The following is a 26,991-nucleotide window of genomic DNA, read 5'->3' as shown; positions in this document are numbered from 1 at the left end:
GAACTTCGCTGAACTTCTGAACTTCGCTGAACTTCGCTGAACTTCGCTGAACTTCGCTGAACTTCGCTGAACTTCGCTGAACTTCGCTGAACTTCGCTGAACTTCGCTGAACTTCGCTGAACTTCGCTGAACTTCGCTGAACTTCGCTGAACTTCGCTGAACTTCGCTGAACTTCGCTGAACTTCGCTGAACTTCGCTGAACTTCGCTGAACTTCGGCTGCTGAACTTCGCTGCTGAACTTCGCTGAACTTCGCTGAACTTCGCTGAACTTGGCTGAACTTGGCTGAACTTGGCTGAACTTGGCTGAACTTCGGCTGAACTGAACTTGGCTGAACTTCGCTGCTGAACTTCGCTGAACTTCGCTGAACTTCGCTGAACTTCGCTGAACTTCGGCTGAACTGGCTGAACTTCGCTGAACTTCGCTGAACTTCGCTGAACTGGCTGAACTTGGCTGAACTTGGCTGAACTTGGCTGAACTTGGCTGAACTTGGCTGAACTTGGCTGAACTTGGCTGAACTTGGCTGAACTTGGCTGAACTTGGCTGAACTTGGCTGAACTTGGCTGAACTTGGCTGAACTTGGCTGAACTTGGCTGAACTTGGCTGAACTTGGCTGAACTTGGCTGAACTTGGCTGAACTTGGCTGAACTTGGCTGAACTTGGCTGAACTTGGCTGAACTTGGCTGAACTTCGCTGAACTTGGCTGAACTTGGCTGAACTTGGCTGAACTTGGCTGAACTTGGCTGAACTTGGCTGAACTTGGCTGAACTTGGCTGAACTTGGCTGAACTTGGCTGAACTTGGCTGAAGAACTTGGCTGAACTTGGCTGAACTTGGCTGAACTTGGCTGAACTTGGCTGAACTTCGCTGAACTTCGCTGAACTTCGCTGAACTTCGCTGAACTTCGCTGAACTTCGCTGAACTTCGCTGAACTTCGCTGAACTTCGCTGAACTTCGCTGAACTTCGCTGAACTTCGCTGAACTTGGCTGAACTTGGCTGAACTTCGCTGAACTTCGCTGAACTTCGCTGAACTTCGCTGAACTTCGCTGAACTTCGCTGAACTTCGCTGAACTTCGCTGAACTTCGCTGAACTTCGCTGAACTTCGCTGAACTTCGCTGAACTTCGCTGTTTGTTGATCAATCATCGCTATTTATCATCATCAATGATAATCATCATGATCATCATTATAAACAAAGATAATCATCATCAACAAAAATCATCATCATCCTTATCATCGTCAACAAAGATAATCATCATCATCAACAACAAAGATAATCATCTAGTATCATCAACAACAACAAAGATAATCATCATCATCATCATCCACAAAGATAATCAATCATCATCTACAACAACAATAACAAAGATAATCATCATCATCATCAACAACAAAGATAATCATCTATTATCATCATCAACAACAAAGATCATCATCATCATCCACAAAGATAATCAATCATCATCAACAACAACAACAACAACAACAACAAAGATAATCATCTATTATCATCATCAACAACAAAGATAATCATCATCATCGTCATCCACAAAGATAATCAATCATCATCATTATCAAAGATAATCAATCATCATCATCTACAACAACAACAAAGATCATCATCATCATCAACAAACATCATCATCATCATCATCATCAAACATCATCATTAAGAAATATAAACAAGCAATATCAACAAACAAACATCATCAACAAACAAACATCAACAAACAAACTTCATCAATGTGCATCATGAACACTCATCATCAACATGACCATCAGCAACACCACATCAACACATGAGCAGTTTAGCAATGTCATAGATAACTTTCAACTTCTCGTCATTCAGTTTACTTAGACAACTGTTATTTTAATAGTTCCCGACATTCTCACTTACGGTTCGGATTCTGTCCAGGGAGGTTCACACTAACTAACACACATATATCTACACTTCTTTCTTGAAACTTCCTTCAATATTCTTCCTCGAAAACTCTCCTAAGCTGGGGGCCGCTGCGGTGACGAGGCCAACACCCCCTTCCCCCTTCCACATTTCTATCATAACGACCGCCACTCTACATTATGTATCTACTCAGAGCTTTACCTTCTAATCCTATCATTTCGCCTTCTGTCTTACATGAGATCACATCAAATACTAGTGGGGGATCCATGTTGCACACACAGATAGCAAATAACATCAATAAAGTAAAATAAATAAAATAAAATCAGCTAAAATTATCTCACGAATACAGTCGGGATAGAAATGTAATCACATCATCAAAACGAGCCTTCACAATGATTCGCAAAATGAAAGTAGGAATAAAATCCCTAAGTCAAACACAGTTGTAAACACTTCAAGGTGTAAGCCCTAGTTCAATCAAGGCTATTCAGTAAACAACAACTATACTTAATCATCAGTCAAAGCAGTCAGTGTACACACATCTCAAATCCTAATCTCAGTAAACACAAACAAGCCCACAATGGCAATTCCTCTCTAGAGATGCAATAAACACAAACAATCCTAACGAGCAAACAAAGAGCAATCAGAATCTTTAAATGTAATAATGTGAACACTACTAATCATCAAGATTTAAAGTTCAATATAGGTTTGAGGAAAAACCAAAAATTTTTTTCTTAAAACAATAGAATATAGAACCTAATGGGGAGATAATCACACGCTCAGACACCACCAAGCTTCCTCCAATAAACACCACACTCAGGGGTAAGGTGAAGATAGCAGGGAAAGATAGACAGACTACAGTAGAGACAGAGGCTATGTCCTTACTACGGGTAGAACTTTACAGACCCGTAGACCCCTGGAGCTGGAGACGGGGAATAAAACGTGAAAATTAACCATAAACATCAACAGAAAACCACGTGACTCCTCAAAGGACAATCCTTCCACACAACAACTGTTTACAATACAGACAGCCCCGCAATCACGTCGGGGTCACCACTTATCACGGACAATCACAGTCGGTCACACTTGAAAAAAAGAATAAGTCGAAGATAACACTTACAATTCCGTCATCTGCCATCTGCCATCCCGATGTAGGATCCTCTCACGAACCTCAGCGCTAGGAATGCTCCTCCTCCACCCAATGGCTGTCCGGAGGCGTAACGGTTAACGCCTGTCACCAAGACACTGAAGATTGACTGTCCTGGGTTCAGCTCTCGTCTCGGGCATGATGTTCTTTCTCTGCAAGTGACATCTGTTTACAGGGCTGGCTGCCTTGCCGTGGTATAGTCTTTGTTGCTGGCTCGGCGTAAAACACAATTCCCCCTCCTCCTCCTCCACCCACTCACTGCCAGGCAGGTGCGCTGTCACACTAGCAACTACACTAACACACCACTGAACACATTTCCATGGAAACACAAATGCTGGTAGACACTTCCAGACTCTTTGGCCAGGACATTCGTGGAAACGTCGACAGGATGCTTGATTCCTCGACGACCGACAAGGGAAGCAACTCCAGGGCTACCCGAATCGGTTCCAGCTACCCAGCCTTGCCTCGGTTGTAGTGACCCCTGGGTAGGTCCGGTGTAGGTAGAAGGCTCTCAGGTCCTCCCGTAGTTAGGGATCCATTCCAGCAGGTCCTCCTTAACTGTTCCTCCACATGAGTTCCTGCAACTTAATTACTAATGAGACTACCATTCACTGCTACTATTAGTCTCCCTGAGTTAAACTCATCACGTGATTTCTTAATGAACGTTAAGATTTTTCTCTTGAAACAATTTAACAATGCTTTTACTGTGAAATCAGAATTTAGAATTCAGAACAATATAAACATATTTGTTTACCTTTAGTCGGCAAGGCACTAAAAGCACAGACTCCCCTGTCTGTATTCACACCTGTACAGGTAGGACCAACCGTCTCGGCCGCTGCGTTGGGAATGTCACACAGTGTTCACTGAGCGAAAAACCTGGAGGTGAACTGTCGTTACTAGTGTCACGTGTCATCAGCTGTGCTCCAGGAAGGGGTTTACGAATTAGACTCTTTTTTCTCTTTTATTCTCACGCGGTACACACCCGCACGCACACACTCTCGAACTACGCTTACAAGCGAAATAAGACATTTCCCTGACACACAACATCATCCTTATCTTGCAATCATCTTCTAACTAGCACTTGTTTTGCTTAGTTTATTTTTTTACTCTTTAGTTTAGTTTTGTATGTGAGCACACTTGTAGTATCCCTGCAAGATGAAAAGTGTTTAAGGAATGCTGTCATTCCAAAATACAAACATAAAAAATTAAATATATTAAAACAGAAGAAAAAATTGTTAGTCTCTCACTGTGTTAAATTGTTTATTTTTTTTCTCTGAATTTTTGTTATCTTTATCAAGATGCATGGAAACTTCTGTTTACAAGTAAATCAGCAGCGGTCCGGTGACGCAGCGGTTAGCGCCTGTCACCACTACAGTGAAGGTTGGCTGCCCTGAGTTCAGTTCTCGTCTCGGGCACGCTGTTCTTTCTCTGCACGTGGCATCTGTTTACAGGGCTGGCTGCCTTGCCGTGATATAGCCTCAGTTGCTGACACGGCGTAAAACACCAGTTCACCCTCCCCCCCTTACAAGTAAATCACACTGGAAACGGAAGCATGCACAAGTTGACTTTTTCTCTTCATTTGGTCTTTCCGTTTACATTCTGCCCTTTTCTGTTGAAAGATGAAGTTACATTTACACCAGATACAACCATGTCTTTAATTATAATAATTTATATTTTTGATATTGAGTCGGTTATTAGCAGTGATAGTGTTACCGACAACCCAGGTACTTAGTTGTAATACACACACACACACACACACACACACACACACACACACGCAAGCACGCACACAAACAAAAAGAATAAATAGACAGAAACGGGAGACAGACTCACGAGTTCAATAGACATTAACAGATTTTCGTTTCGCTGAAATCTTTATGAGGATCCGACAGCATAATACTTTTCTTTCAATGGAAAACAAAAGCGAAATCGGATTGGTTCACAAGTCCTTCATTTTCCAAGACATGAACTGTAACATTGTGTCAAATAAAAATTATTTCGTCGTCAGACGTCAACTCCCGAGTGACAGCCACAAGACTGTTTAGGCATGCGGACTTAATCGTGTATTTTTTGTTCCTTAAATATTAATAATCAGATTTGTTAAACAAATAATTTGTGTCGAGGTGATTTCAATGCGCTGAGCACAAACGAATAAACAGCAATTAATCATAAAACAAACAAACAAAGTTTGGTGTAAAGTTTATACCAGTCTCTTTGATAACATTTTCAAAAGTCCACCTGAATTAAAATGTTGTTCAATTACTTAGTTAAGCCATTAAAATAATACTCCAGCTAATAACCTGAGCATTTAGACTATGTGCTTAGATGCCACACTAAACAACTCATTCAAACTGCCAGAGGATGAACTAATCAAAGGGACGTAAGACAGACAAGTTTTTGCTTGTTATCTCCCATTCTTCATTGTTTTGTTTGTTACCTGATCCGCACTGAAAAAATATTTTTTCATGATATTTATAATCAAGTCTTTAAAAGAATATAGAAGAAATCAGTGTTTACTGCCTTACTGAAATTGTTTATTTTAATCGGTCTGTTTTTGTTTTCTTTAGCAAGACAACCCCTACGCTACGGAGACGGTGCTCGCGATCTTCACTACTGTAACCTACCTGTAGTTTGACATTGCTTCGGTTGTTTTGGGCCCTCGTTTATTTTACCTTTACCTGTCATCAGTTTTAGGCCTTGAGTTATTTCGCCTGTCGCAATAAACTTTATTCAGCCTTTCATAGTGTTTAAAAGTTGTTGGATTAGCGCCAAAACAAGTTTCATGGCTGGCAAAGAGTGAAGCGGAGGGTTCCTCTGAACGCTGACGTCAGGCTTCCGAAGTTTTTCCCTTCACTGAGACGTTGCCTAAAAAAAAAAAAAAAAAAAAAAAAAATCAGCCTCCGGTACGGCGCCGTGAAGTGTCTGCTGGAAGCCACGAGCGATGACTGATTGCACCAGCAGCAGACATGCGCCGTTACCTGCACTTAGCGCCAAGTGACGACAGCTGATGCATGGCGACGACCCGTTCGTTTGAATGCTCGAGGGATTGGTATTGATGACTCTCATACATTTCCCACCAAGGCTGACTGCTGTCACAAACGATTTATTTATTTTCTGACCGTAGCCTAGCGACTAGCGCGTCTGTCTTCCTAAACGCTTGTCGTATCCTTCCCAGATTGCTGTCTGATTTATCGAGGGAGGTACACAGGAAAGGGCTCGGTTTCCGCCCTGCACACAGCTAACCACTACAGTTCACTGCTCTGATGAGGTGACAAGAAGTGAAATATATGAAAAACCTATTCTTTGATTATAGAGTGAATTGCGTAATTGGTCAGAGCTTGGATCCTAACTCAACCCTCAGCTCTACCATCATGTTATCCTAATCGTAAATCCTAATCCTGTACTCACCCTAACCAATAAACCCTAACACGGTTATTCGCCTGTCTACAGACGGGAACTGGCCACTTTCGCAGACATGTATACAAACTGCCGTCCTCTGCATTTTTAAAAATTCAATTAAATTTTATTTTTAGTTTAATATAAAATTTTTGGAATTGATTTAAATAACTTTAGTATCTTATTATATGCTCTTTATTTCTGATGAAAGCCAGCATCTGCCTCAAAAGTGAGTTGCCAGGTTCGTGTCTTGCGAATGGGATCTGCTTGTCCGCGCGACGTCAGCTGAGAGGGTCTGCCGCTGCGACACTCAGTTTCCAATAAACCACTCACTTCAACTCGCTTGTACACACTGCAGCAGCTGGATGCAGCACTACCGCCACAAGAACGATTTCCCAGTGTTTATTGCCATCTTGCTGCATGTGTATCATCAGATACTCTGCCTCAATCCTAAGGTTTTGACTTTCCTCTGCCATGTTGATTTTGCAAACTCCTTTTTTGTGGTCCTGGAGCATGTAGGCGACCCTGAATAACATTAGCATGAAAAAAAACAACAACTATTCCATCAAGTCGTCTGACATGTTTACTGATGTATTTCAGCGTTCGATGAAAGGTTTGCACAAGGTTACTAAGATAACAACTTCTGTCAAAGGCTTCTTGAAACAATTTTGCAATTGAAACCACGTGGAGTTAAAAACAAAACTAAAGTAACTTAAGGTCTTCCTCCAATGACTCGTTGTACTCTTCTGGATTTTGTTTATAAAACAATCGACGAATTAATGTGTTCATATAAATTAGAGTACATACATTTCCTTCTGAAATTACTAATTTTCAACTGTTCGGAGTCCTAGTCTACTGAATGTTATCATGGCCACACAGTTTCCCAAAACTCCCAGACCCCAATCTTCTCCTCGTTTATTGCTTTTCTTCTTAAATTTCTCCTGATCTTTGCTAAGAACCCTGCAGTGTGCAAAAGAAAGAGAACATGAGGAGGGATGCTGTCATGGCCTCTCTGCTTTTCACTGCACTCGCAAGTTTTCGATGGCGAACGGCTTGGTGAGTGAGGACCTCGACAGGTCTTGGCGACCTCTGGGCGGTCAGTCGTGGCGCGACGTGTGCACGAGGGAGGACGCTGTACGTCTCGCGCCACGACACGACAGCCATCGGTGTCAGCGTCAACACGAGAAAAGAGAGGAAGGAGAGAGTCGGGTTGTCGGTCCGTGAGAGACAATGAAGTGCTTTTAGCTCCACCATAAACCATGAGGTCCTGGTCTCCTGAGTCTTAAAAGCTTTCCCCAAATCTCTGTGACCCAGTAACGCGTTTCTAATGCGATCTTCTTGCCTTCTTTATCATGTCCGACGGCCATTTTTTTCCGCGGAATTTGCTTAACGTTTCGAGTCAAAGTTTATTATTTTTTTCTCTTCATTCTCCTTTCCTGCGGTCTCTCCCTTTTCTGCTTGTCGCTCTTCTCCTCCCTACATCTCTTTGTCTCTCTTTGTCCCCACCTTTTCTGATCTTCTAATCATCTTTTTTTTCTTTGTGCTTTCTTTTCTTACATTGAACTGCATGTCTGATATTTTCCCTTTTTCTAATCTTGCTTTCATCTTTCTCTCTTATGTGGCAATAAAAACCAGTCTCCTTTCTCTGCTCTTTCTCTTTAATCTCTATCATCTCTCTCTCCTTATCTTTCTGGGCTCTACTCCTCCTTCTTTCTTTGTAATTCTCTGCCTGTCTGTAGTTCCCCACGCTGTTATTACCGTTTATTCTACATTTCGAATTCCTCTGAGCAGCGCTCATTCTTTCATTCTCCGCCATGTCTGTCCACAACAACCCACACACTGTGCTCGAAGATGGCAACTGGGAGACACATTCCAACCCCGCTCTCCCCTCCCTACTAACTGTTCACCTCGCTGAAATCCTCGTTACTGTCCTCTGTAGCAGAACAGAAGAGTGCTCTGTCCTTCGTCTTGGCCGTCATCGACCTCGGCGATGCTCCGGATATTGTCGTCTCAGGGCGAACTCAGAGGTGAAGTGATGGCGTCCACTGCCGGCTTCCTTGGTTTACAATGAAAGAAAAAAAAAAGTCCGATGAAAGTAGTGAAATAAACAAACAATGCGGCTGCAGCGGTGACAGTGTGTATGTGTGCGTGCATGCGTCTATGAATGGATGCACGTACATGATACGACAGCCACAGATAAAAGACAATTGTGCGAAAGACGATACTTCACAGAGTATCACTGACACAGCATAAGGTACAGGAAACAGTTCACAGATGGAAAGAATGATAAATAGAAATGTATGACTAAACAAATGTACAAGGTGGTTATCAAACAGCGTTCATCAACAGTAAACTCTAAACAAACAAAATAATAACAAAGTGATCGTCCCACTGAGAAAATGGCTGTTCACATCAAAGCAGTGCAAGTCAGCATTAACAACTTAAGCATAATGATATATAGACATATTTTAACCAGAATGGACGCAAGCAAAAATTCTTTTGTGTATATATCTATTATTTTAATTATAAAAGGATGCAGTCAAAGCGAGACCAAAGGCGCTCCGGAAGTGACGATGTTTGATGAAGGAAACATTTGGATGAAATTCAGAATCCAGCACTGGTCACATCACGAACCTGTATTACTGGACGACATGCAGACGATTGTTTTGTTTTTTTGGGGGTTTTTTTTTCAGTTCACTTCTAAAACGAGGCTGGTGTATACAACGCTTCCAGTGTTTATTCACATTCATTGTTTAGGCTCGTTGAGACTAAGAGCGGAGAACTTCGCAAGAGACTAAGCGTTGGTCTCGGCGGACAGATAGCAATCCATCTATACACGTCCGTGGTCACATGATGAGGGAAACCTTATCCTCTGTCCCTGTTTAAAGGCTTCGATCTGTTCCCAAATGTTATCCTTCTTGTGTATCTATCCCAGCTATCACTTTTCTTATCCCGAAGCTTCGAGAGGTTTCTTTGTGCCTGGTTGACAAAGATGTCTAGCGCATGAAAACAGTCTCGTCTCGCGTGCTCTAGCGACATAAATATTTAGCCACACATTTCAGGAGAATTTTGTTGTAATTGAAGTGGCGGACAGCCAGGTATAGACATTCACACGCACTTGCCTTCTTCGTGTGCGAAACAAAACTGCGATGTAAAATAGACACTTCATAATTGTAATACACGAAAAAAAAATTATTTTCCATTTTTTCGATGTTCACAACTGTTCAATTCTTTTGTAAGTTCTTCCCGATCATCTCTAGCAGACCTTCCTCTCAACCCTTCCCTCAGATCCCTCCAGGCCAGATCCTCTTGTGACCCTCCATTCACCAAAAAAGGCGTGGAATTTTCTGTGCAAGATTTACAGGATGCACCCTCGTGCTAATGTTCACTAGAATCGTGTTAGCTCTGTGTGCATGTGCATGAAAAAATGTTAAACCACTCCACAGCTAATGGCGTGCCAGTGACGCAAACAGCTGGCTTATTCCGACTCAAAATAAATAAATAAAAGTCCTGCCAGCCGCACACTGATTGGTTGCTGCCTTCACGTGACCCTGCGCCTGTTGGGGTGCTTTGTTTTGTAGTTCTGTTGATTTGAAGCCTGCACTCTGTGTTTTATGGCTTAATCTTTGCGCAAAGATATCATAGTTAAGATTAAAAAAAGAAATTTGAAAGATCCTTTGCTATTTTGTTTTGAATCCTTTTACCGATAAATATAAAATCATGAGATTTTAATTTTTTTAAAGCCTAAGCGATGATCTCCCCTCGCGAAAACAGCTTCTCTTTTACTTGCCTCAAGATAACGAGAGCAAACTCGGGACACATCTTGCCTAAATGAGGATGACAGTTTGGAAAATATGTTCTTTCAAGTGCCACCCAGTCCTTAACGGGTTGCTGTAAAGCACGGTCTGAAAGCACATCATCTTTGTCGTTAGCGTCGTTTGCGACATCGACTGTCTCCTGGCGGCCCGCTAATAGACCGCCGGTCGCCGTGATGGTGTGTGCGGGTGGATGTCCCCTCCTGTCCCCACCCCACCTACCCCACACCCAGCATCCCAAGCCCTTGTGCACAGCGTTATTAATCGTGTCCCAAGGTAGAAGTGCTGCAACATGATGAAATTCAACTCCTAGTAAGACTTTTATTAGTCGCTGCATGCTGACATTTCACGCTGAACGGAGACCTTGTCCCGATGACTGATCGAAGGCGCTGGGCGAGAAAACTGTCGAAGTTTGGGGGAGGAGAGAGGGAGGGAGATTGTGAGAGTCTGGTCCAGACAGGTTGTGACAAAACGGGATTTGTGTGATGCTTCAAAGTGACGAGTCCGTCGACGAGTATTCACCCCAACCACCCACTGACCCCCACCATCACCACCAGGCCCGTCTGTTCAGGTGTAGATGCCAGTTTATAAGTACTGAACGATTTTCACAACGAGTGCAAACCGAGTTCTCGTACATGTGCAGATTTACTGAGTTGATACCTCTACAGAAAAAAAGAAGGAAAAAAAATATTTCTCTCCCTCTTTCATGCCGGGTCAAATGGGAGGACACCGACACTTTTGGGAAATAAGAGATAGAGAGTTCTTCATTATTCATTTAAAACGTCCTTGTCTCCCTTCGGGGGATACCCCTTCCTACCCTCCGTCACGCGTACTCCCACAGGGGCGGGGGACAGTAATGGTGGTGATGACAAAGAGTGACTGTCCCTGTCAAAAATAATAAGTGTTTTGTGTGAAACAAGGGTTACAAGAGGACATTCCCACCGAGTTCTGGGTTGTTGGGTTTTCTTTTTCTTTATACAAAGCTTTTAATGTCCTAGAACTGGAACTGTTTAGCCTCAGCCACATCTGACCGTAGACATCACCACAACACATCGTATGATCAACAATATTAAAGATCATCAAGGTGGGGGTGGGAGCAGAATCACTGATGGTGTCTGGTGTTGTGATGGTGACAAAGACCCCAAACCTTGTTCACACAGCTAGCATGTCAAAACATGAAATATCAGTGTCATTATATGTAGACTAACCCTGACCTGTCGTCATTGGCATCTAGTATGCGATGTTGACACAATATTGAGTGGAGTAGAAAGTGCTTCTGAACTTTAATTCAGAAATATTGGAGAAATGTTGCTCATGAAACTCGTATCTCGGATTTCATTTCCTTTCTGACTCGTATTCATTACTACACCAGACCTTCTCCATGTACAGTACTGTCGGGTTTATTTCTCGTATTCTTTTCATTGTGACAGCCACTCGAGCAGGATAGTCTTACTGAGACATAAAGTATTTAATGTTAGTGTTTACTGATATATTCTTCTCTGAGCCCCCAAATAGGCATTCAAGGCATGTTAGCAGTCAGTCACTTGTACATTGAAATTCCTGTCATTCTCAGGGTGGGTTTGGTGCTCGACTTTCAAAAAGATGTTTGTCTTGTCTCCCCACCTGACCTTGACCCGACCCCTGACCCACATCACTCCTTTCTCACTCTTGTCGCTTGTCCTACTTCGGTCAGGTAAACACTAGCAGCAGACAGTTCTCCGACTATTTTAAGAAACAAACCATGGAAACCTGTTGTAAAATTACAGGAGCCGTTGGCTATACTAAACATTATTTTTAATTATATGATGTGATATTATATTTAGACCACTGAAAACAAGACCGTTGTGAGTGGCCCACATAGTTTCAAAGAGAAAGAAGGACGACACTAGCATGCAGCAAGACCAATTTTATATGAAACGAAAGAAAGAAATATGAGAGTAGAGCAATAAACCTAACCATGACAGATGTGTAGAGCGATGCTGCGATAAAAATATTAGCTGCAACATATGTGCAAGTGAATTGTTCTTGTACATAATGTCTGCATGGTACATGGTGGTAAGCTTGGATACCGCGAATATGCAATTCATGCATGTGTGTGCGCGTGTGTGTGTGTGAGAGAGAGAGAGAGAAAGAGAGAGATATGGAGATATAAAGGTTTCGCGACCTATCTCCATGTTTCACCCCGGGGACTCATTTTCAGATACGTGACTAGTGGCGGTGAAATCAGGCGCATGACAAGAAAATTTACCAAGTAAAGCGGAATATCAGGTGGTCAAGCATAATGTTGGCCAAGTAGAGCGTATTGTAGGTCAGGTATTGCATGTCAGTCTACCTCCAGCTTATCGTCAGGAGCTTCTTCATCATCAGTGGGCCAAGTCATGTTTACTGTTTACACCAGACAGTGGGCCAAGTCATGTTTACACCAGACAGTGGGCCAAGACATGTTTGCTGTTTACATCAGACAGTGGGCCAAGTCATGTTTAGTATCAGACAGTAGGACAAGTCAAGTAGTCAAGATGGTCAAGTCGACCCAATCATTTAATATTTCGTCAAATAAATGGTTTTGTTAGACATCTGGCCAGGTTAATCTTACTGTTACTCACAAATAACACCGGTCTAAACCTTCGTTTTGCTTTGATCCCGTTCGCCAGCCCCTGATCACAGTTTTCTCTCGTTAGGTCGTTCAAATGTGTCAAAGGAGAGTGGTATCGTTCTGTTTACTCCTCTTGCAAGTGAAACAAAATGTTTTCCTGGAGTGGATATCAATAGCCTTAAGACAGCCTTGTAACCTGAGAACTTAGCTTATGTCGATGGTTGCCAGTAAAGTGTGTCTTGCCGAGTGAAACTTGATAAGGCTCTGAAGACGAAAATAATCGCAAATGTCCTACAAAAGTAATCGTTCCTAGACAGTTCACATCTTTTCTAGCCCTATGTGAGGCAAAGACTTTTGGTCACGTGATCAGCAAATCCGGTTCAGGCATCTTCCGGTTTAGAAAAATTGTAAGCGTTCGACACATCACATCGACACAGTTCATATGGCACAAGCAATTAAAATGAAAAATTTTATTTTCTTAATTAGATGTGATGCCCAAAGCTGTAAATATTGATATAAAAGTAGTCTGCTTTTAGGAATGATGACAAACAAGCATTTTCATCCAGGGAAGCTTTGTTAAATGTACATGTGGTCTGACGACAAAAATGTCTTGATGATTTAGAGGGATTCGTTTTTAGTTAAATGACTTTAAAAGTCTGAAAGGAGTCCTTACATGATGTAACACCTTCCTAAAGCCTGTTGCATACATGTTAGCATACAACTACAGGGCTTCAGTAGAGAGAGGAGAAAGTATTTTATCGTGTCTGACTTAAATTGATGTAGACTGACTGGACAACCAAAAAATGAGGTTTCCTATGGCTCCAGTTATATTACTTGAGGAAAACTGACTTAAACTGTGTTTATGTTGCTGAAAAATTATGCTACAGTTGGTTACGATTCATTGTGGCTCTCTACTGCAGTGTATGTTGATGTAATATATGTCAAACGGTTGATCATTTCATACATTCATTTTATGTTCATTTATATTTATAATTTTTACAAATTTATTTTTTAACAAAATTTAAAGAAGTTTACAATACTTGATTTTTTGAAGAAAGATTAATATATCATATTGTAGAACGTGTTTGAAAACATAACTCCGTCATTTGAACATCAAAATGTCTTTGCTGATGGACATCTATGTGCTGTTTGTATGTATCTGTTATCAAACTACAGTTATTATAGGCAATCTCCATATGTTTACTATTTATATAGTGCTTTCAACTTCTTATAGGCATAAATTGCACAGCCCCAGCTATGTATGCTAGCAAATATAGTATTAAATATGAAATCGAAAATAAATTATGTAAATTTTTAGATATATATATATAAAGTGCCTTAAGTACTTCAAAGGGAAGTGTTCTAAATTCCATTGATATTAGATCATTATCGTTTTCAGAGAAAAATGTTATGATACTATCAAAATTGCTTCAGATGTTTGAATCTCCCGAGGCAAAACACCGCCTGCAAACACGAGAAAAGGTTTGTTCATGTCCAGGACCTCAAAGAACTTGTCAAGGACGTCTTTCATTCTCTTGTTACATCAAATGGGGAGACAATCGATGATGGCGGGAGGACGAGTATTTGCGTTGGGACACACCGAGCTTCCCTGTCGCCGAAAATCGAAGCTCGAATGTTTTCAGCCGCAATGGCTCTTCAACGGAAGTTTGGCAAATGATCAATAGCATCAATAAAACAAAACTTCTGTGTGCTTCAGGTCAGGGTTTGCATTGAATTACCTTATTTACTAAAGGTATTTTGAATTCTTATGGGTGGTACCTTTGATATAGAGTCATATAGTCTTTTTGTATGTTACAAGGCTACATTGATGGGTCAATCAAATATCAGAGTGTTTCTGGAAGATCTTTTAGCATTTAAATTGAAGCCTACACAAGGCATGGTCTTAGTGAAGAAAACAAGAAGCAGAAATAACTGAGCTGTATGATAAAGATTTCTTTATAATATGCAAAAACTAGATTGTACCTGAAAATGACAAATTCTGATTATTTATTTATCTGATCTGCGGCCCTATGCTCTTTGAGGATTAAAAAAGAATAAACATTTATCTGATGATAGTAGACATGGTGGTGTAGTGGTGATGGGAATGATGGTATACGTGAGTTTTTCTGCGATGATTATAGTCACGAGGACAGGTTGGAAAAAATCATTGCACGATGAGAACAAATGCTGTTCAGGATTTAAAAGAAATATTATCGAAAGTAAAGGCATCAATGATGGTGTGGGTGTAAAAGATTTTCGTATATTCGTACCAGGAAGGGAGGTAACCGAGCACAGTTTACTTCCCAGTTTACTTTGTTCACTGTTCACTGACGCTGGATGCATGCGGCGTAAGCTCCTGGTCACTGTCCAGCAGACTGGTGGACGGAGGGGGTCCAGTGTTGGGGACGGTAAGACATGTCAAGGGGGAGCTTGGTCCCCCGTCCCCCCTTTCACCTGCCCGTGGCGCGGTGGAGGCGCCTAGGCTGCCATCTTGTCCGTACCTGCTCTCGCGAAAGAAAGCCAGCGCCCTCTCTTTCCGGCACACGTAATGTCGAAACATCCCGAAGATGAACACATCCCAGAAGCCTCGAGTGAAGGACAGCAGCTGGCTGGCCTTGTACAGCTTCAAGTCGCCACTCTCCGCCTTAGTCAGGCCTCGCTTGCGCATCACTAGGGTCACGACCTCGATTAGCACATGCGAGAAGGTGAAGCAGACGAGCAGGGCGAAGATGAAGACGATGACCGAGGTGGACGACCGATAGGGACGCCCGGGAGCTCGAACTGCCTTCCGATTTTTCCAGAACACCCCGAAGAGGATGTAAGCTGCCAGGACGGGAGCCAGGAAGGTGACTAGAAAGTCCAGCACGACAAAGATGTCCGTCAGGTACTCGAACCGCGAGGATGAGTAACACACGTAGGCGCTGCTGCTTCCCCGGTTGTAGCTAAACCAGCTGAACGCCGACCATGACGTCATTGACGACTCCTCCTCCGTGCCTCCCTCGGCCACGCTGACACCACTTCCGGTCTCGACATCAGTGTGGGCGTGCGCAGAGCGCAGACGGCGAATGTCGTATAACACGACCGACCAGATGTTGTAGGCCGCGGCGAAGAACCAGGTGAGGCTGGAGAAGAAGAGGCAACGGCCAGGGGAGAGGATGCGGAAGGTGGTGCTGATGGCCGCGAATATTCGCTCCATGGCCAGCATGGCGACGGAGTAGATCACGGCTGTCTTGGACACGTTGGAGAAGTAGAAGTAACTTTTGCACATGTAACCTGACTCGTCGTTCACCACCTTCTATTAAAAGAAAAGAAAAATATCAATGTGTAAAACCATTGCTCTTGGTCATTTTAGCACGTTCTTCAATTATGTCTGATACAACCCCTACGTCATGCTTCTTGTGAGAAAATCTGTATGAGTCAATAATCAGTTTCTTTTTTCTATTTGGTGTTATTAAGACCCGTACAAAACGTTTAGTGACTGCTAGGCTGACGCCATTAAAATAAGTAAGAGGAACCGGGGAAGGGGGATGATTCTGAAACGTTTTAGAGAATAAAATAGACTAGCTTAAAATTGTATTATTATTAATTCCAGCTGCAACAATTAGCCGCTGATCAGATAAAGATTTAGTTTTGTTTTAGTAAAATTGAACTATAGGCAGTTTCTTAAGAAAGACCAGTACAAGGTGAGAATCTGCTAGGAGTAAGGTGTGTAAGCAGTGTCTTACCTGAAGCAGGTCCAGCGGCAGCACTAGCAGCCCCGTCATGAGGTCTGCGATGGCGACGGAAAAGACGAGGATGTTAGTGGACTGACCGAGCAGCTTGCGCGTGAAGAACATCATCAGCAGCGACACGTCACCCACCACGATCACAGCCGCCACCACCACCTCCGCCAGCACCCACGCCCACCACACCAACTCTGCGCTGTAAACCCCGTCCCCTAGGGGCTCCGTCTGGGCGAGGTCCAGCGACCCTGACGGCGAAGGTAAAGGTGAAGGCTTCAGGGTCATGAGGGAAGTTGTGGGCGACGAGGAGGATGTTATGAGATTCATGGCGATCGTATGATGAGACTTCTCACATCCACATGATATCTCGAAGGTTAGGTTGTGGAGGTCTTTCGTGAGTTCGCGAACATTGTCCCACAGACAGCAGGAAAGCGCCAAAGCCGGGACGTGAAGACCTGTCCTGAGCCCGGAATTGTTGGATCATTGAGGAGTTCTCACAGCGAGCAGGATAATGTTAGCTTCAGGACGTGGTCGTTACCCACAGGTACCCTTGAAGGATGGAGAGAACGCCCTCGAACCTGGGATCTTCGTCTTCCCCTCAGAGAAGATCAGGGCATCGGGGGTCAGAGGTGAAGAAGAAGGAAAATCAGCGACGAGAAGGCGGCGTCCTCTGATGTCTGCACAAATCAAGGGGAAGGAGAGAGTGAGAGAGAGATGACAAAGTTTAGACAGGCCTGACCTATGTACTGTTCTCTTGCCACATGACAGAGCCACGGTAAAGGTCAGCGAGTAACTGACCCTCGAGTCTCTTCTGTCTCGGCATCAGAAAAACCCTGACGACTAAGGATGATTGATCACTTGCTGCTGATTACGGAGAGTTATTAACTTAAACTTTATATTTCCCCTTCCTACTACTTTGTTCTCAGCTTTAACGACATCCTCCATGTTCTGCCTCGATCTCTCTGTCTATCCTCTCTGGCTCTATTCCTTTCTCCTCCCTTCATTCTCTCTCTCTCTATTCCATTCCTCTACCCCACCAACAAAGAGAGAGATACATACAGACAAATATGTCATAAATTTCTCTCTCTTGAAACCACATTTTCTTCCACTCCTCTTTTCTCTGCCACTCTTTTTTACATCTCTCTGATCTCAACTTTCTCTGATCTTTCTTTGATCTTTTTCTTATCTCTCTGTGATATTTCTCTATGATCGCAACACACACAAACACACACAAATACTGCCTTGAAGCTCGTTTCTCGTCTCTGCTACATTGACATGCTTTAAATGAAAAATTCAATTTACAAACCACGGTAATATCTATTATTTAATATTTAGTGGGCTTTAAACACAAACGTGTACTGCATTTGAAATTCCATCCAAAAGTGACATATTCCTCACCCCTCTCTTTCTCTCTCACACTCAAACACACATATGTACACACATTCACACACATACACACATCTACACACTCTCTCTCTTTCTGTCACACACACACACACATGGAGTCGTATTCTTCCCACTAACAAAGCAGACAACTCACCGAGTTCACTGGAAGAAGAGACTGCGTGAGAGGGCCAGCAGGGAGGAGAAAAGGAAGACAGAGCTCGTTGGATGTTGACGAAGCGCGGAAGTGTCGCCAACATGCGACGAAAATGTCATTTTACTTTTGTATCCAGACCCAGCCTGCACCACGTCTTCCGGAGAATAAATGAAAAGCACCATTGTTGTGGACTGGCTGCTGTCCCTCCACACCATTGTCGTGCCTCCTCCTTCCTTCCTCGCAGTCCTCTTTCTGCCAGAGCGGATGTGACGCCGCTGTTTTCAGGGTTCGCAACGTGGGGTTAACCCACCGACATTTCTGAGGGGAGATAACTTCGTTCCGATAGTGTCCCTTAGGTTATCGAATCAATGGTTAAAGACTGTTCCGAACGACAGCTCCAAAACATCTATTTTATACTTCGTTATCTGTTTTGCTCCCCCTCCCTCACTCCTACCCCCGAAAAAAGTTGTTTTCACTTGTCTTGCCATCCAGACAGTTCTTTCATCATGGCGTACACTCTGGCAACTGAAGTGAAGCAAGTTAAGGAGACTTCCAGTACAGACAGCTCCTCCTGCAAGGTATCGCCATGCTCGTCACGACTAACTTCGTTTGCCCGGATGAAGCGCCGAGTCATATTGTGATGATCAAGTCGTGGGCAGAACTCGCGGGTCTGGCGGTCGATACCACGTCCCGCTCGCCGTCCTCGTGAAAATGATACAAACTCCACTGAACAGTGTGCGAGCGGGGACTACACGGGGATGCAAATAAATTTACCGAGCGGTAGGGAGTATGGGGAATACTAATGAAGGGGAAACTCTCGTCACTTCGTTTGTTTTTGTTTAGTTGTCACAGAATCAGAACTTCTGATCCCTCCCGCTTCATGACTCAGTCTCGGGGACGGACACTTGCGATAATCTTGTTTGGAGTTCGAAGTTTCTAGGGTATCTCTGGCAGGTATTCTGGTAGTAGTCGTACGTAAGCAGCATTAGTCACCACAGAGCTCTACAGTTCCTGCTCTTCACACATCCCAAGGTTCTGATGTTTCCAGCTCTCTATCCGTTGTAGCAAATAACATTTTTTTTTACTGTAGTGAAGAGCGCATTTTCAGACTACGATCACTGGCTTATTTTTCTAGTCCATCGTCATCGAAAGACCATTTTCCCGCGGATAACATCCGACATCCATTTGTTCCCCATCGAACGTCCACTAACGATCTCTAGCACTGTGATTGCCCTCTGTCCTCTGACTAATGCTGCGTCCCTAATAAGTTGTCGAGGCTGCATCTGGCTCCCTGCCAACCCCGTTCGATTAGGATGACGTGGAACTAATGCTGTGTCTTCCTCACCATCTCCTGCAGCGACCTCTGTTGTCGCCCCCCGCCCCAACTCCACTCCCCTCCCCCTCGTGGTCCCAGTAACCGCATCACCCTCCCCGCCAGAAGTAACAGTGTTGCGTGGCAACCCTACCGTCAGTAGATGCAACAAATAGAAACAAGATGGCGCACCCAGGACAAAACAGTTTTTGTTTCGACTGGTCGATTGTTTACCTCGATATACCCGCCTGCCGCCGTAAAATGTCCATTTTTAGTTTTCTTACCAAAGTATCAGAGTTTTGCTCATTTTCAAAGAAACATCTACAGCCAAGAAGGATGTATAGGAAATACTTTCACTGAGATAAGAGTTTATTGAGAATATGACTTTTTTCTTTAATAGCAAAAAAGAACAAAGAAAAAACAAAAAACACACAAAGCAAACAAAAAAAACAAAACAAAAAAATAACAACCAAAAAAAACAACCAACAACCAAAAAACCAACAACAACAAAAAAACCCCAAGGGGCTTCTTTTGAATAAACGGTAAAAATTTCTCGTACTAAGATTTTCGATCACAAAAACAATATTTCATTTAGTCAATAATATTGTTTTTGTTTTTAAGTTTTTATTTCTTAATATCTTATATCTAAAAACATTCTTGAATCACAAAAACAGCAACAGCTTTAATCAACTAGAAACATTCATTCCCTAAATAAAACTTTTTAATCACTCCCAAAACGAACTCCATAATCACCCATAAAAAGAAACTTTGTAATCAGGCCTAAAAGGAGACGTTTTAATAATTCATAAAAACAAAGTTAAACTCAGTTATTAGGTTCGAAAGAATAAGTTTAAAACTCCAGCCTATAAGAATAAACCTTTTACACTACAACCGTTTCTTGTGGTTCACAGCAAGTTAAGAAGCAGAGTGCGAAGATGCGACATGTAGAGAGTTGTTAATATTTCCATTTCCTATTGATGAAGCCTCACCAGGACTCCTTTTATTTTCTCTAAGCTTCTTTTTGTGTTCTCAGTCTTGTTCCGTATTCAGTCTATCAGTCTTGCATCTTAAGCCTATTTCTTTACCAGCCATCCAATCCCAGCTTTCGTGTGTTTTAATTCGGAATGTCAGGTCCTCTGTACCGGCAAGTATATTCTTTTTTCCTTCCTCACATCCTCTTTGGTAAGGACATTAATTATTTTCTGAAAACTTCGCCATCAACCAAAATTTTTATCGTAAAGAACAAAAATTTGAAAATAATCAACATTATCTTACAGGAGGTTAACTGTAATTTTAGCATAAAATGTAAAAATTGGGAAAGTTTTGAAACACCAGAACATTCTAGTGGCATGCAGCTTGCCTCAGGAATTTTTCTTTTATGTCTACAAATGTCAGTAAAACAAATCCTTGCTGTTGAAGGTCATAAACTGGGATTTCATGTCTGTTTACAAATCAGTGGGTCTAGAAAGGACCAAACCTCCATCCACACACTCAAACACACACACACAATCACAAACACAAGAAAATTTCTCTACACGTAGGAGGCACTCATCTCAGTAACCAAACCTCTCTTGCAGAACAACATCCAACACCAGAGAAATCAATGTTTACCTGCAGCTCCTACCACGATGCCAGCCTCCCCTGGCGGACAAATGACCGGATGTGACGACACAATGCTTTCACTGAAGTACCCGACAACCGCAGTAACAAAGACCAAACGGCGTCGTTATGACCTGACTGGGGAGCAATAATCCGCCTCTTGGACAGAAACCAAACTTTGTCCATTAGACAACATCACTGAGAGTAGCAGACCGCTGAACATGTAATCTTTCTGATGAAACATTTATCATGTGTCTGTTACATATAAGTAGGATGTCATTTTGTAATAAAATACCCATGATCATACCACCTATACAATATTTTAAATATTTTAAAAACATAGTTGTTGTTGTTATTGAGAGAAAATATTAATGAAAACAATTTTAAAGGTCTGCTTGCATTAATCAAAAAGTGAACAACATGTTTTTGCCACCATTTTACTGACCTTTGACGCTGACGGAAGACGAATATTACAGGCGTTGTTGGAAGGGCAAAGGTGACATTTTGCGAGAGACTTTCAGTGAAAATAATCCCGTGAAGAACAGCGAAGGACAGAAAAGGCGACAGACGAACAGTCCTTTGTACTACTAGTTTGGTGAAGAACTGTGTTTACACCAGAACTTGTTTGTTCAAGACGTTAAAGGGCAAGGCAATTAAAAACACAAAATGAGTTTGAATGATTGATGTTCTCGGTTTGAATCATTTCTGATTTTAAAAAACTTCGGGCTGCGAAAGAGTAGATCACTTGTAATCTCGTCTAAGCAGCAACGGGTTCATGATAGGCGCTATATTTACTCTTTCCTAAAGGGAAACAAATCGATTTTAATTCGTTACACAGAGTGCCTACAGTTTGACAAGAAAGGTTTGACAGACTCGAAACTAATCTTTGGTATAATTATATATATCAATATATGTTGTGGGCATCTTCACTAATGTGTTGCCTAGAGGACACTCAAAGAATCTAAGACTGTGCTTTAAAGGATTGTGTTGGCATGCATGGTGGACTAAAGTGAGAAAATAGTGGATATTAGGAATTTCAGAACACAAGGGCTCATAAACAGGTTTGTTCCTTTATTATGATGACATTATCCTATTTTCAACGGACAGAAATCGTTGGAGCAGCAATATTTCTTTTCAGTAACGACTCTCATGTCGAACAGCAAAGTTACTACAGTGACACTCCTGTTGTTAGCCCCTGTATTTTCTCTTTGTCCTGTACATTACCTAGTTTTGTTTACCCATGTATTCCTGTCCGAAATTGTAGGGCAGTGACCCCAGATCCATGTTGCAAGAGTTTGGTGACCAGTCTACGGTCACATGGCGGCCTCAGTGTATCCACAGAGTTGCATTTTACACATAATCATAAGTAAACGAGTCCTTTACATCCATCGGGAAGAAATTCCGAATATCAGTATCCATCCTTTAAGCGTAGCTGGCATCTGACTTTCCTCGCCCTTTAAAAGATGAATAGGTTTGGGAGTTTTTAAGCAAGCTGAACTCTCTTCACAAACCAAAAAGCATCTGCTCCACGTCGCCTTTGCCCAACGACGCCATCTTTCTTAAGGAAACAGTCGTCCTGACAACTAAAAAATCGGTTTTGAACTCGTAAAAACACCGCAAAAATGCGAATCTTTCAAGTGTAAACCACATCATCATATTCATCATGCAGATAATTATGTACATTTAAATGATATCACCAGACACGCTTGAAATTCCAGAGAGGAAATGTCTGGCTCCCATAGGCGCAAGGAACTGGAAAGTAAAGGCTACCCTGAATAGTTCATCAATGGAAATTCCAGCAGCCGATGAATGTTTATTGTTAATTCTGCCATGTTTCTTGACTCCTTTGAGACCAAGCCTTCATTCGCTGCCTCTTCAACAATTAAGGAGTCTGGTTTTAAAATGTGCGGCAGTGGACTTCAAAGTTCATGAATGTGAAAAACCCTCTGGTCGACAGCTGATGGAAATGCATTCAACGTAGCAGGTAGGTGGAGGAAGGGAAGAAAATAAACTGAAAATAGCAGGAAGGAAAAAAAAGTCAGTAAACTCTTTCCGAGAGAAAATAAAAATATTCAGCGCATTGGGATGATGCGCGAACAAGAACTTCCCAAACGTTTTTCCCACCTTGTTATTTTTTAATCGACTCTCACAGTTCCTAGAAAAAGGAGGAGAGCAAGGAAATTTAATTTTCCGACATGTTAGCAAGACTGACATCCCCCGTGTGCCCCTTTCCTCGGATGGACGGATGACAAACTGACAGACAGAAGGCTGACGATTAATGGAATGAGCAGGCAGAGGAAGGCGTTATTTGATTTTCTCCGCTCTCACAAACCGTCTTAACGCTTCTAGTGCTGAGATAACCTAAAAATAGTATCAGGCACTTTATTCTGGGATTTCTCTGGAACATCAACAGGTATCAGCAATGCGAAGATTGAATAATGGCATATCCGAGGCTGGACAAATCTGCGCTGCTTCGGTTTATGTCCTGTAATCATTTTTCTAGAGATATCCTTCAGCGAAGGTTTTTCCCCCCAAAATAAGGTTTCTATTTCTATGCACGTTCTAATGACAGGAATTATGGGTGATGGGTTTACAAAAATGAGTAGCTGCCATCAAAGAATAAAAGATTCCCTGAAACCAGATTGGTATCGTCTTGTCTCCTGACCTTAACTATAGGGCTGAGTTTTAGCTGTTTTCGTTGAGTTTTGCATGACAAAAAATGTTCACTCAAATTTTTTTTTCTATTTCCTTTTCCAAGTTAATTCTTATTTGGCGAAGATCAACAATCGCAGCCCCAACTCCGTCAGCCCGAACACATCTCGTCCCTTTTATCTAGTCAAAATAAAGGTGTGAGCAAGCACTTTCCCTCCCCTCTCCCACTTTTTACATCCACAAAGCAACCTTTAGAAATGACTGTCAGTTTTTGTGGTTCAGTGCAGACGGCCATCAGTTGCTGGGATTCAGTACTGTAATGATTTCCTGTCCATGAAGAGCTTCAGACAAAAACTAAGTAAAATGGCCGTGCAGCGGCTACTCCGTCAAGAAGAGTGGTTCATCGAGTGAAGCCCGGAGCGCGTGGCGAGCAGGAGGAGCGGGTGCCAGACTTGTCTGAGGACGTCACGCTTGTCGTTGCTAGGTAACGAGGTCACCGGCGTGGCGAGCTGTTTGACCTCCGTGATGGGCGTCGCCAAGCGCTGCCTAGACGACGTCGGCCTCGGCAGATGCTCGGTCGTCACGCACGACATGACAGGGAGGCTGCTGCAGGCACGTCTTGCGTTGCTAAGCGACGGCAGAGAACCGTTACGGTTTTCTTGTGGTCACTTCATGCTGCTTATACACACTGCAGTTGAAACATTTTATCACAGCAAAATTATTCGCAGGTACTTCATCACTCTCCTGCCTAACGAGCCATTAATGATCCTCATTTCAACATGCCAGGAAGAAAAATTATATTTTTATTTCAGTCAACTGCCTCTCTGTGTGAACGTCACACTAAAGTTGTTCCATCGGTCTAAAATTCTTCATACCTTAGTGGGTGAACCATGAAATTGTTAAAGATCATTACTTCACTTTCTACATTATTAAAAAGCTTCTAGTCCTCTCTGCGCTGATAAAAACAAACCAGAAGGTTTACTTTTACCATCCTTTCATGTCTTCTTAATTGCAAGCCTCCTGCGGCCCTTGTTTTATTCATAGCTACAAAAGCTGACGAACAAATGTCAGACAGCTTTGCTCGCTGAAGGTGATGCTAGATGAGCAACTCTGTTATTTCACAATTTCCAGCTCTTGTGACAACTTTGCGAAACACGACGGAAGTTTGTCTGCCCCTGGTGACGCATTGACGAGAGTGGCAACACGATTAGGGGAGGTAATGAGGAGGATGCTCGGCCTCGTCCCTGTCCACGTTGCATGGCGCTGAGGGCGCTCCTCCTCCTCCATCCTGCATCCTTGGATCAATACATTGATTTTTATTGTCTTTACATTATGCCGACCTTTGACCTGTCCCTGGCAAAGACACAAAAAGAAGATGGCGAGAGAGAAGTGCAGGTCCCTGACACAGCCGCGGGCTCTCCATGCAGAAGGCAGGGACTCCTCAACTAACACCCACCACCCTTCGCATTTCTTGCTGCGTAAAAAAGTCTTGCCCTCTCTCTCTCCTTTAAACTAATGAAATCAACATTTTTCTTTTAAAAAATACACTTTTATTCGCACTAAAAAGGGTAAAAATGATGTTTTCCCTTAGGCGTCAGGATTTTCTTTGATACATAGAACTTAAAATATACAACTGTGAGGAGCACTCTTGGAACTTGGAATACTTCAGGGTGCATCACACTTTTATATTTTCAGTTACAAGTAGTAAAGAAAATCCCGAGACCTAAATAAAAAAAATATTTTACACTTTTTAGCGCATTTCAAATAAATGTGTGTTTTAAAATATTTTGGTTACATATTTTATTCTAAACATTTTTGTATTTTTGAATTTTGCTTTTTTTTTCTCGCTTTACTTTTATTATTTCCTTCTTATAGGCCCAGTTAGGAGAGATAACCTATAACTAGTCCTCCAGGAGTTACCTGTCATCCCTAATTTGGCCTCAAAGATCTCATCCAACAGTAAAAAAAAAAAAAACAATTGTGCACTGGTGGAAGTGATTTATTTTTGCACTGCAAATAAGTAACTGAACTGGTGAAACTTTCAGACATCTGGAACGATGGAAAATTGTTTACAAAATTTCGCAGACAGACAATTGTTAACAAAGACAGTAAGTTAAATAAAAGTGTGTAAAACACACACACAAAAACAACAACAGGGAATCAATCCGTTTAATCCTTGGCTTTGGTCCTCCGATTTTTCGAAACTCTTCCAAAAAGTTATTTGCTTCTTTCCTTCCGTCTCTTATCTCTTTTGTTCACTTCTGGTTTCGGTCTTCCCTTCATGCGTGCTGTGTGAATGAATACGTGTGAATGTGTGTGTATATGTATATATGTGAGTTTATATTTATATATATGAGAGACATAGAGAATGTGTGTGTGTTGGCAGGTCTATTGACTTGCGTGAGACATGTTTCGTGATAATGAGGTGACTAACCATTACTTGGCGAACCTGACTGATGAGAGCGAACTGATGGAAGACACAAAAGCAACAGTGAAGATGGCAGGTGTAAGACAGTCGACTGAAGTTTCTCCTAAAAACCTTCTACTGCACCGCGGTCTACGTCAGCGACCAACAAGGCTGATGCCATCATCAGCAAACGCAGCAACGATTTTTTTTCCCACAAAAGATGGAAAAAGCATCAACCTGCAAATAGATGCTATCGGGAATCTTTTTAAAGCTTTGTACCCGGATGTCATGAGGTTTTGCATGACACCTGTACATAGATTGGCTTAGAACTAGGATATTCATAGCACTTGTATAACTAGGACATTAATGGCTTAACACTCGGACAAAAAAGTGAATAAATAACATCATTTTTCATGCTGTATTTTAGACACGACATTGAAAAAAAAAGTCCTACACCTCTCACTTGTCTTCGTTTTCGTTCCCCTCGGGTTAAGTACGAAGCCAGATAACATCTTTACTAAACGAACATGGCTATCTCTGTTTTATATCTATACACAAAAAGAGAGAAAGAAACTTGAGGGAAAGACAAACACGGGTTCAGAGAGAGTTCACAACACGCACAAACACACAAAAAGTTTTAAAGAAAAACTGCCAAACTTGGCGCACGACTGAGCAATGCGTGTTTGTCCTAATCTACCTTCTATTCCTTCTCCCTGTCTCATAATCTGGCGCTCGTACGTTCCAACAGAATGCTGATGTCTTCATCTGTCTGCTCATCTCGAGCTCATCACCACATTCACCAACTCCCTGCAGACGTCGCCATTGTAGCGCCTTGCGTGTGGAGTGTCTGTCGAGCTTCACTTTCTTCAACATCTTTCTCCCTATCTCCATTCCCTATCCCCCATCTCCTCCTT

The 26,991-nt window shown here is 42.4% G+C and overlaps 1 protein-coding gene across 2 annotated transcripts; it reads right to left on the bottom strand.

The window, feature by feature from the left end:
- Positions 1–13,300: 13,300 nt before the first annotated feature.
- LOC112560823 lies at positions 13,301–21,143 on the bottom strand. Of its 2 annotated transcripts, none has more exons than XM_025232887.1 (3): positions 21,031–21,143; positions 16,571–17,244; positions 13,301–16,140 (listed from the first exon to the last, which is right to left on the bottom strand). In XM_025232887.1, exons 2-3 carry the CDS (start codon positions 16,892–16,894, stop codon positions 15,163–15,165), a joined length of 1,302 nt encoding a protein of 433 aa, XP_025088672.1. In that variant the 5' UTR covers positions 16,895–17,244; positions 21,031–21,143; the 3' UTR covers positions 13,301–15,162. The 2 variants fall into 2 exon arrangements, with proteins under 2 accessions (XP_025088672.1, XP_025088671.1); XM_025232886.1 differs by lacking the exon at positions 21,031–21,143 and adding an exon at positions 18,108–19,720.
- Positions 21,144–26,991: the final 5,848 nt, after the last annotated feature.

This window comes from Pomacea canaliculata, linkage group LG3 (assembly GCF_003073045.1).
Source record: "Pomacea canaliculata isolate SZHN2017 linkage group LG3, ASM307304v1, whole genome shotgun sequence".
NCBI lineage: Eukaryota > Metazoa > Mollusca > Gastropoda > Architaenioglossa > Ampullariidae > Pomacea > Pomacea canaliculata.
This window is presented reverse-complemented; position numbering and strand designations above follow the sequence as displayed.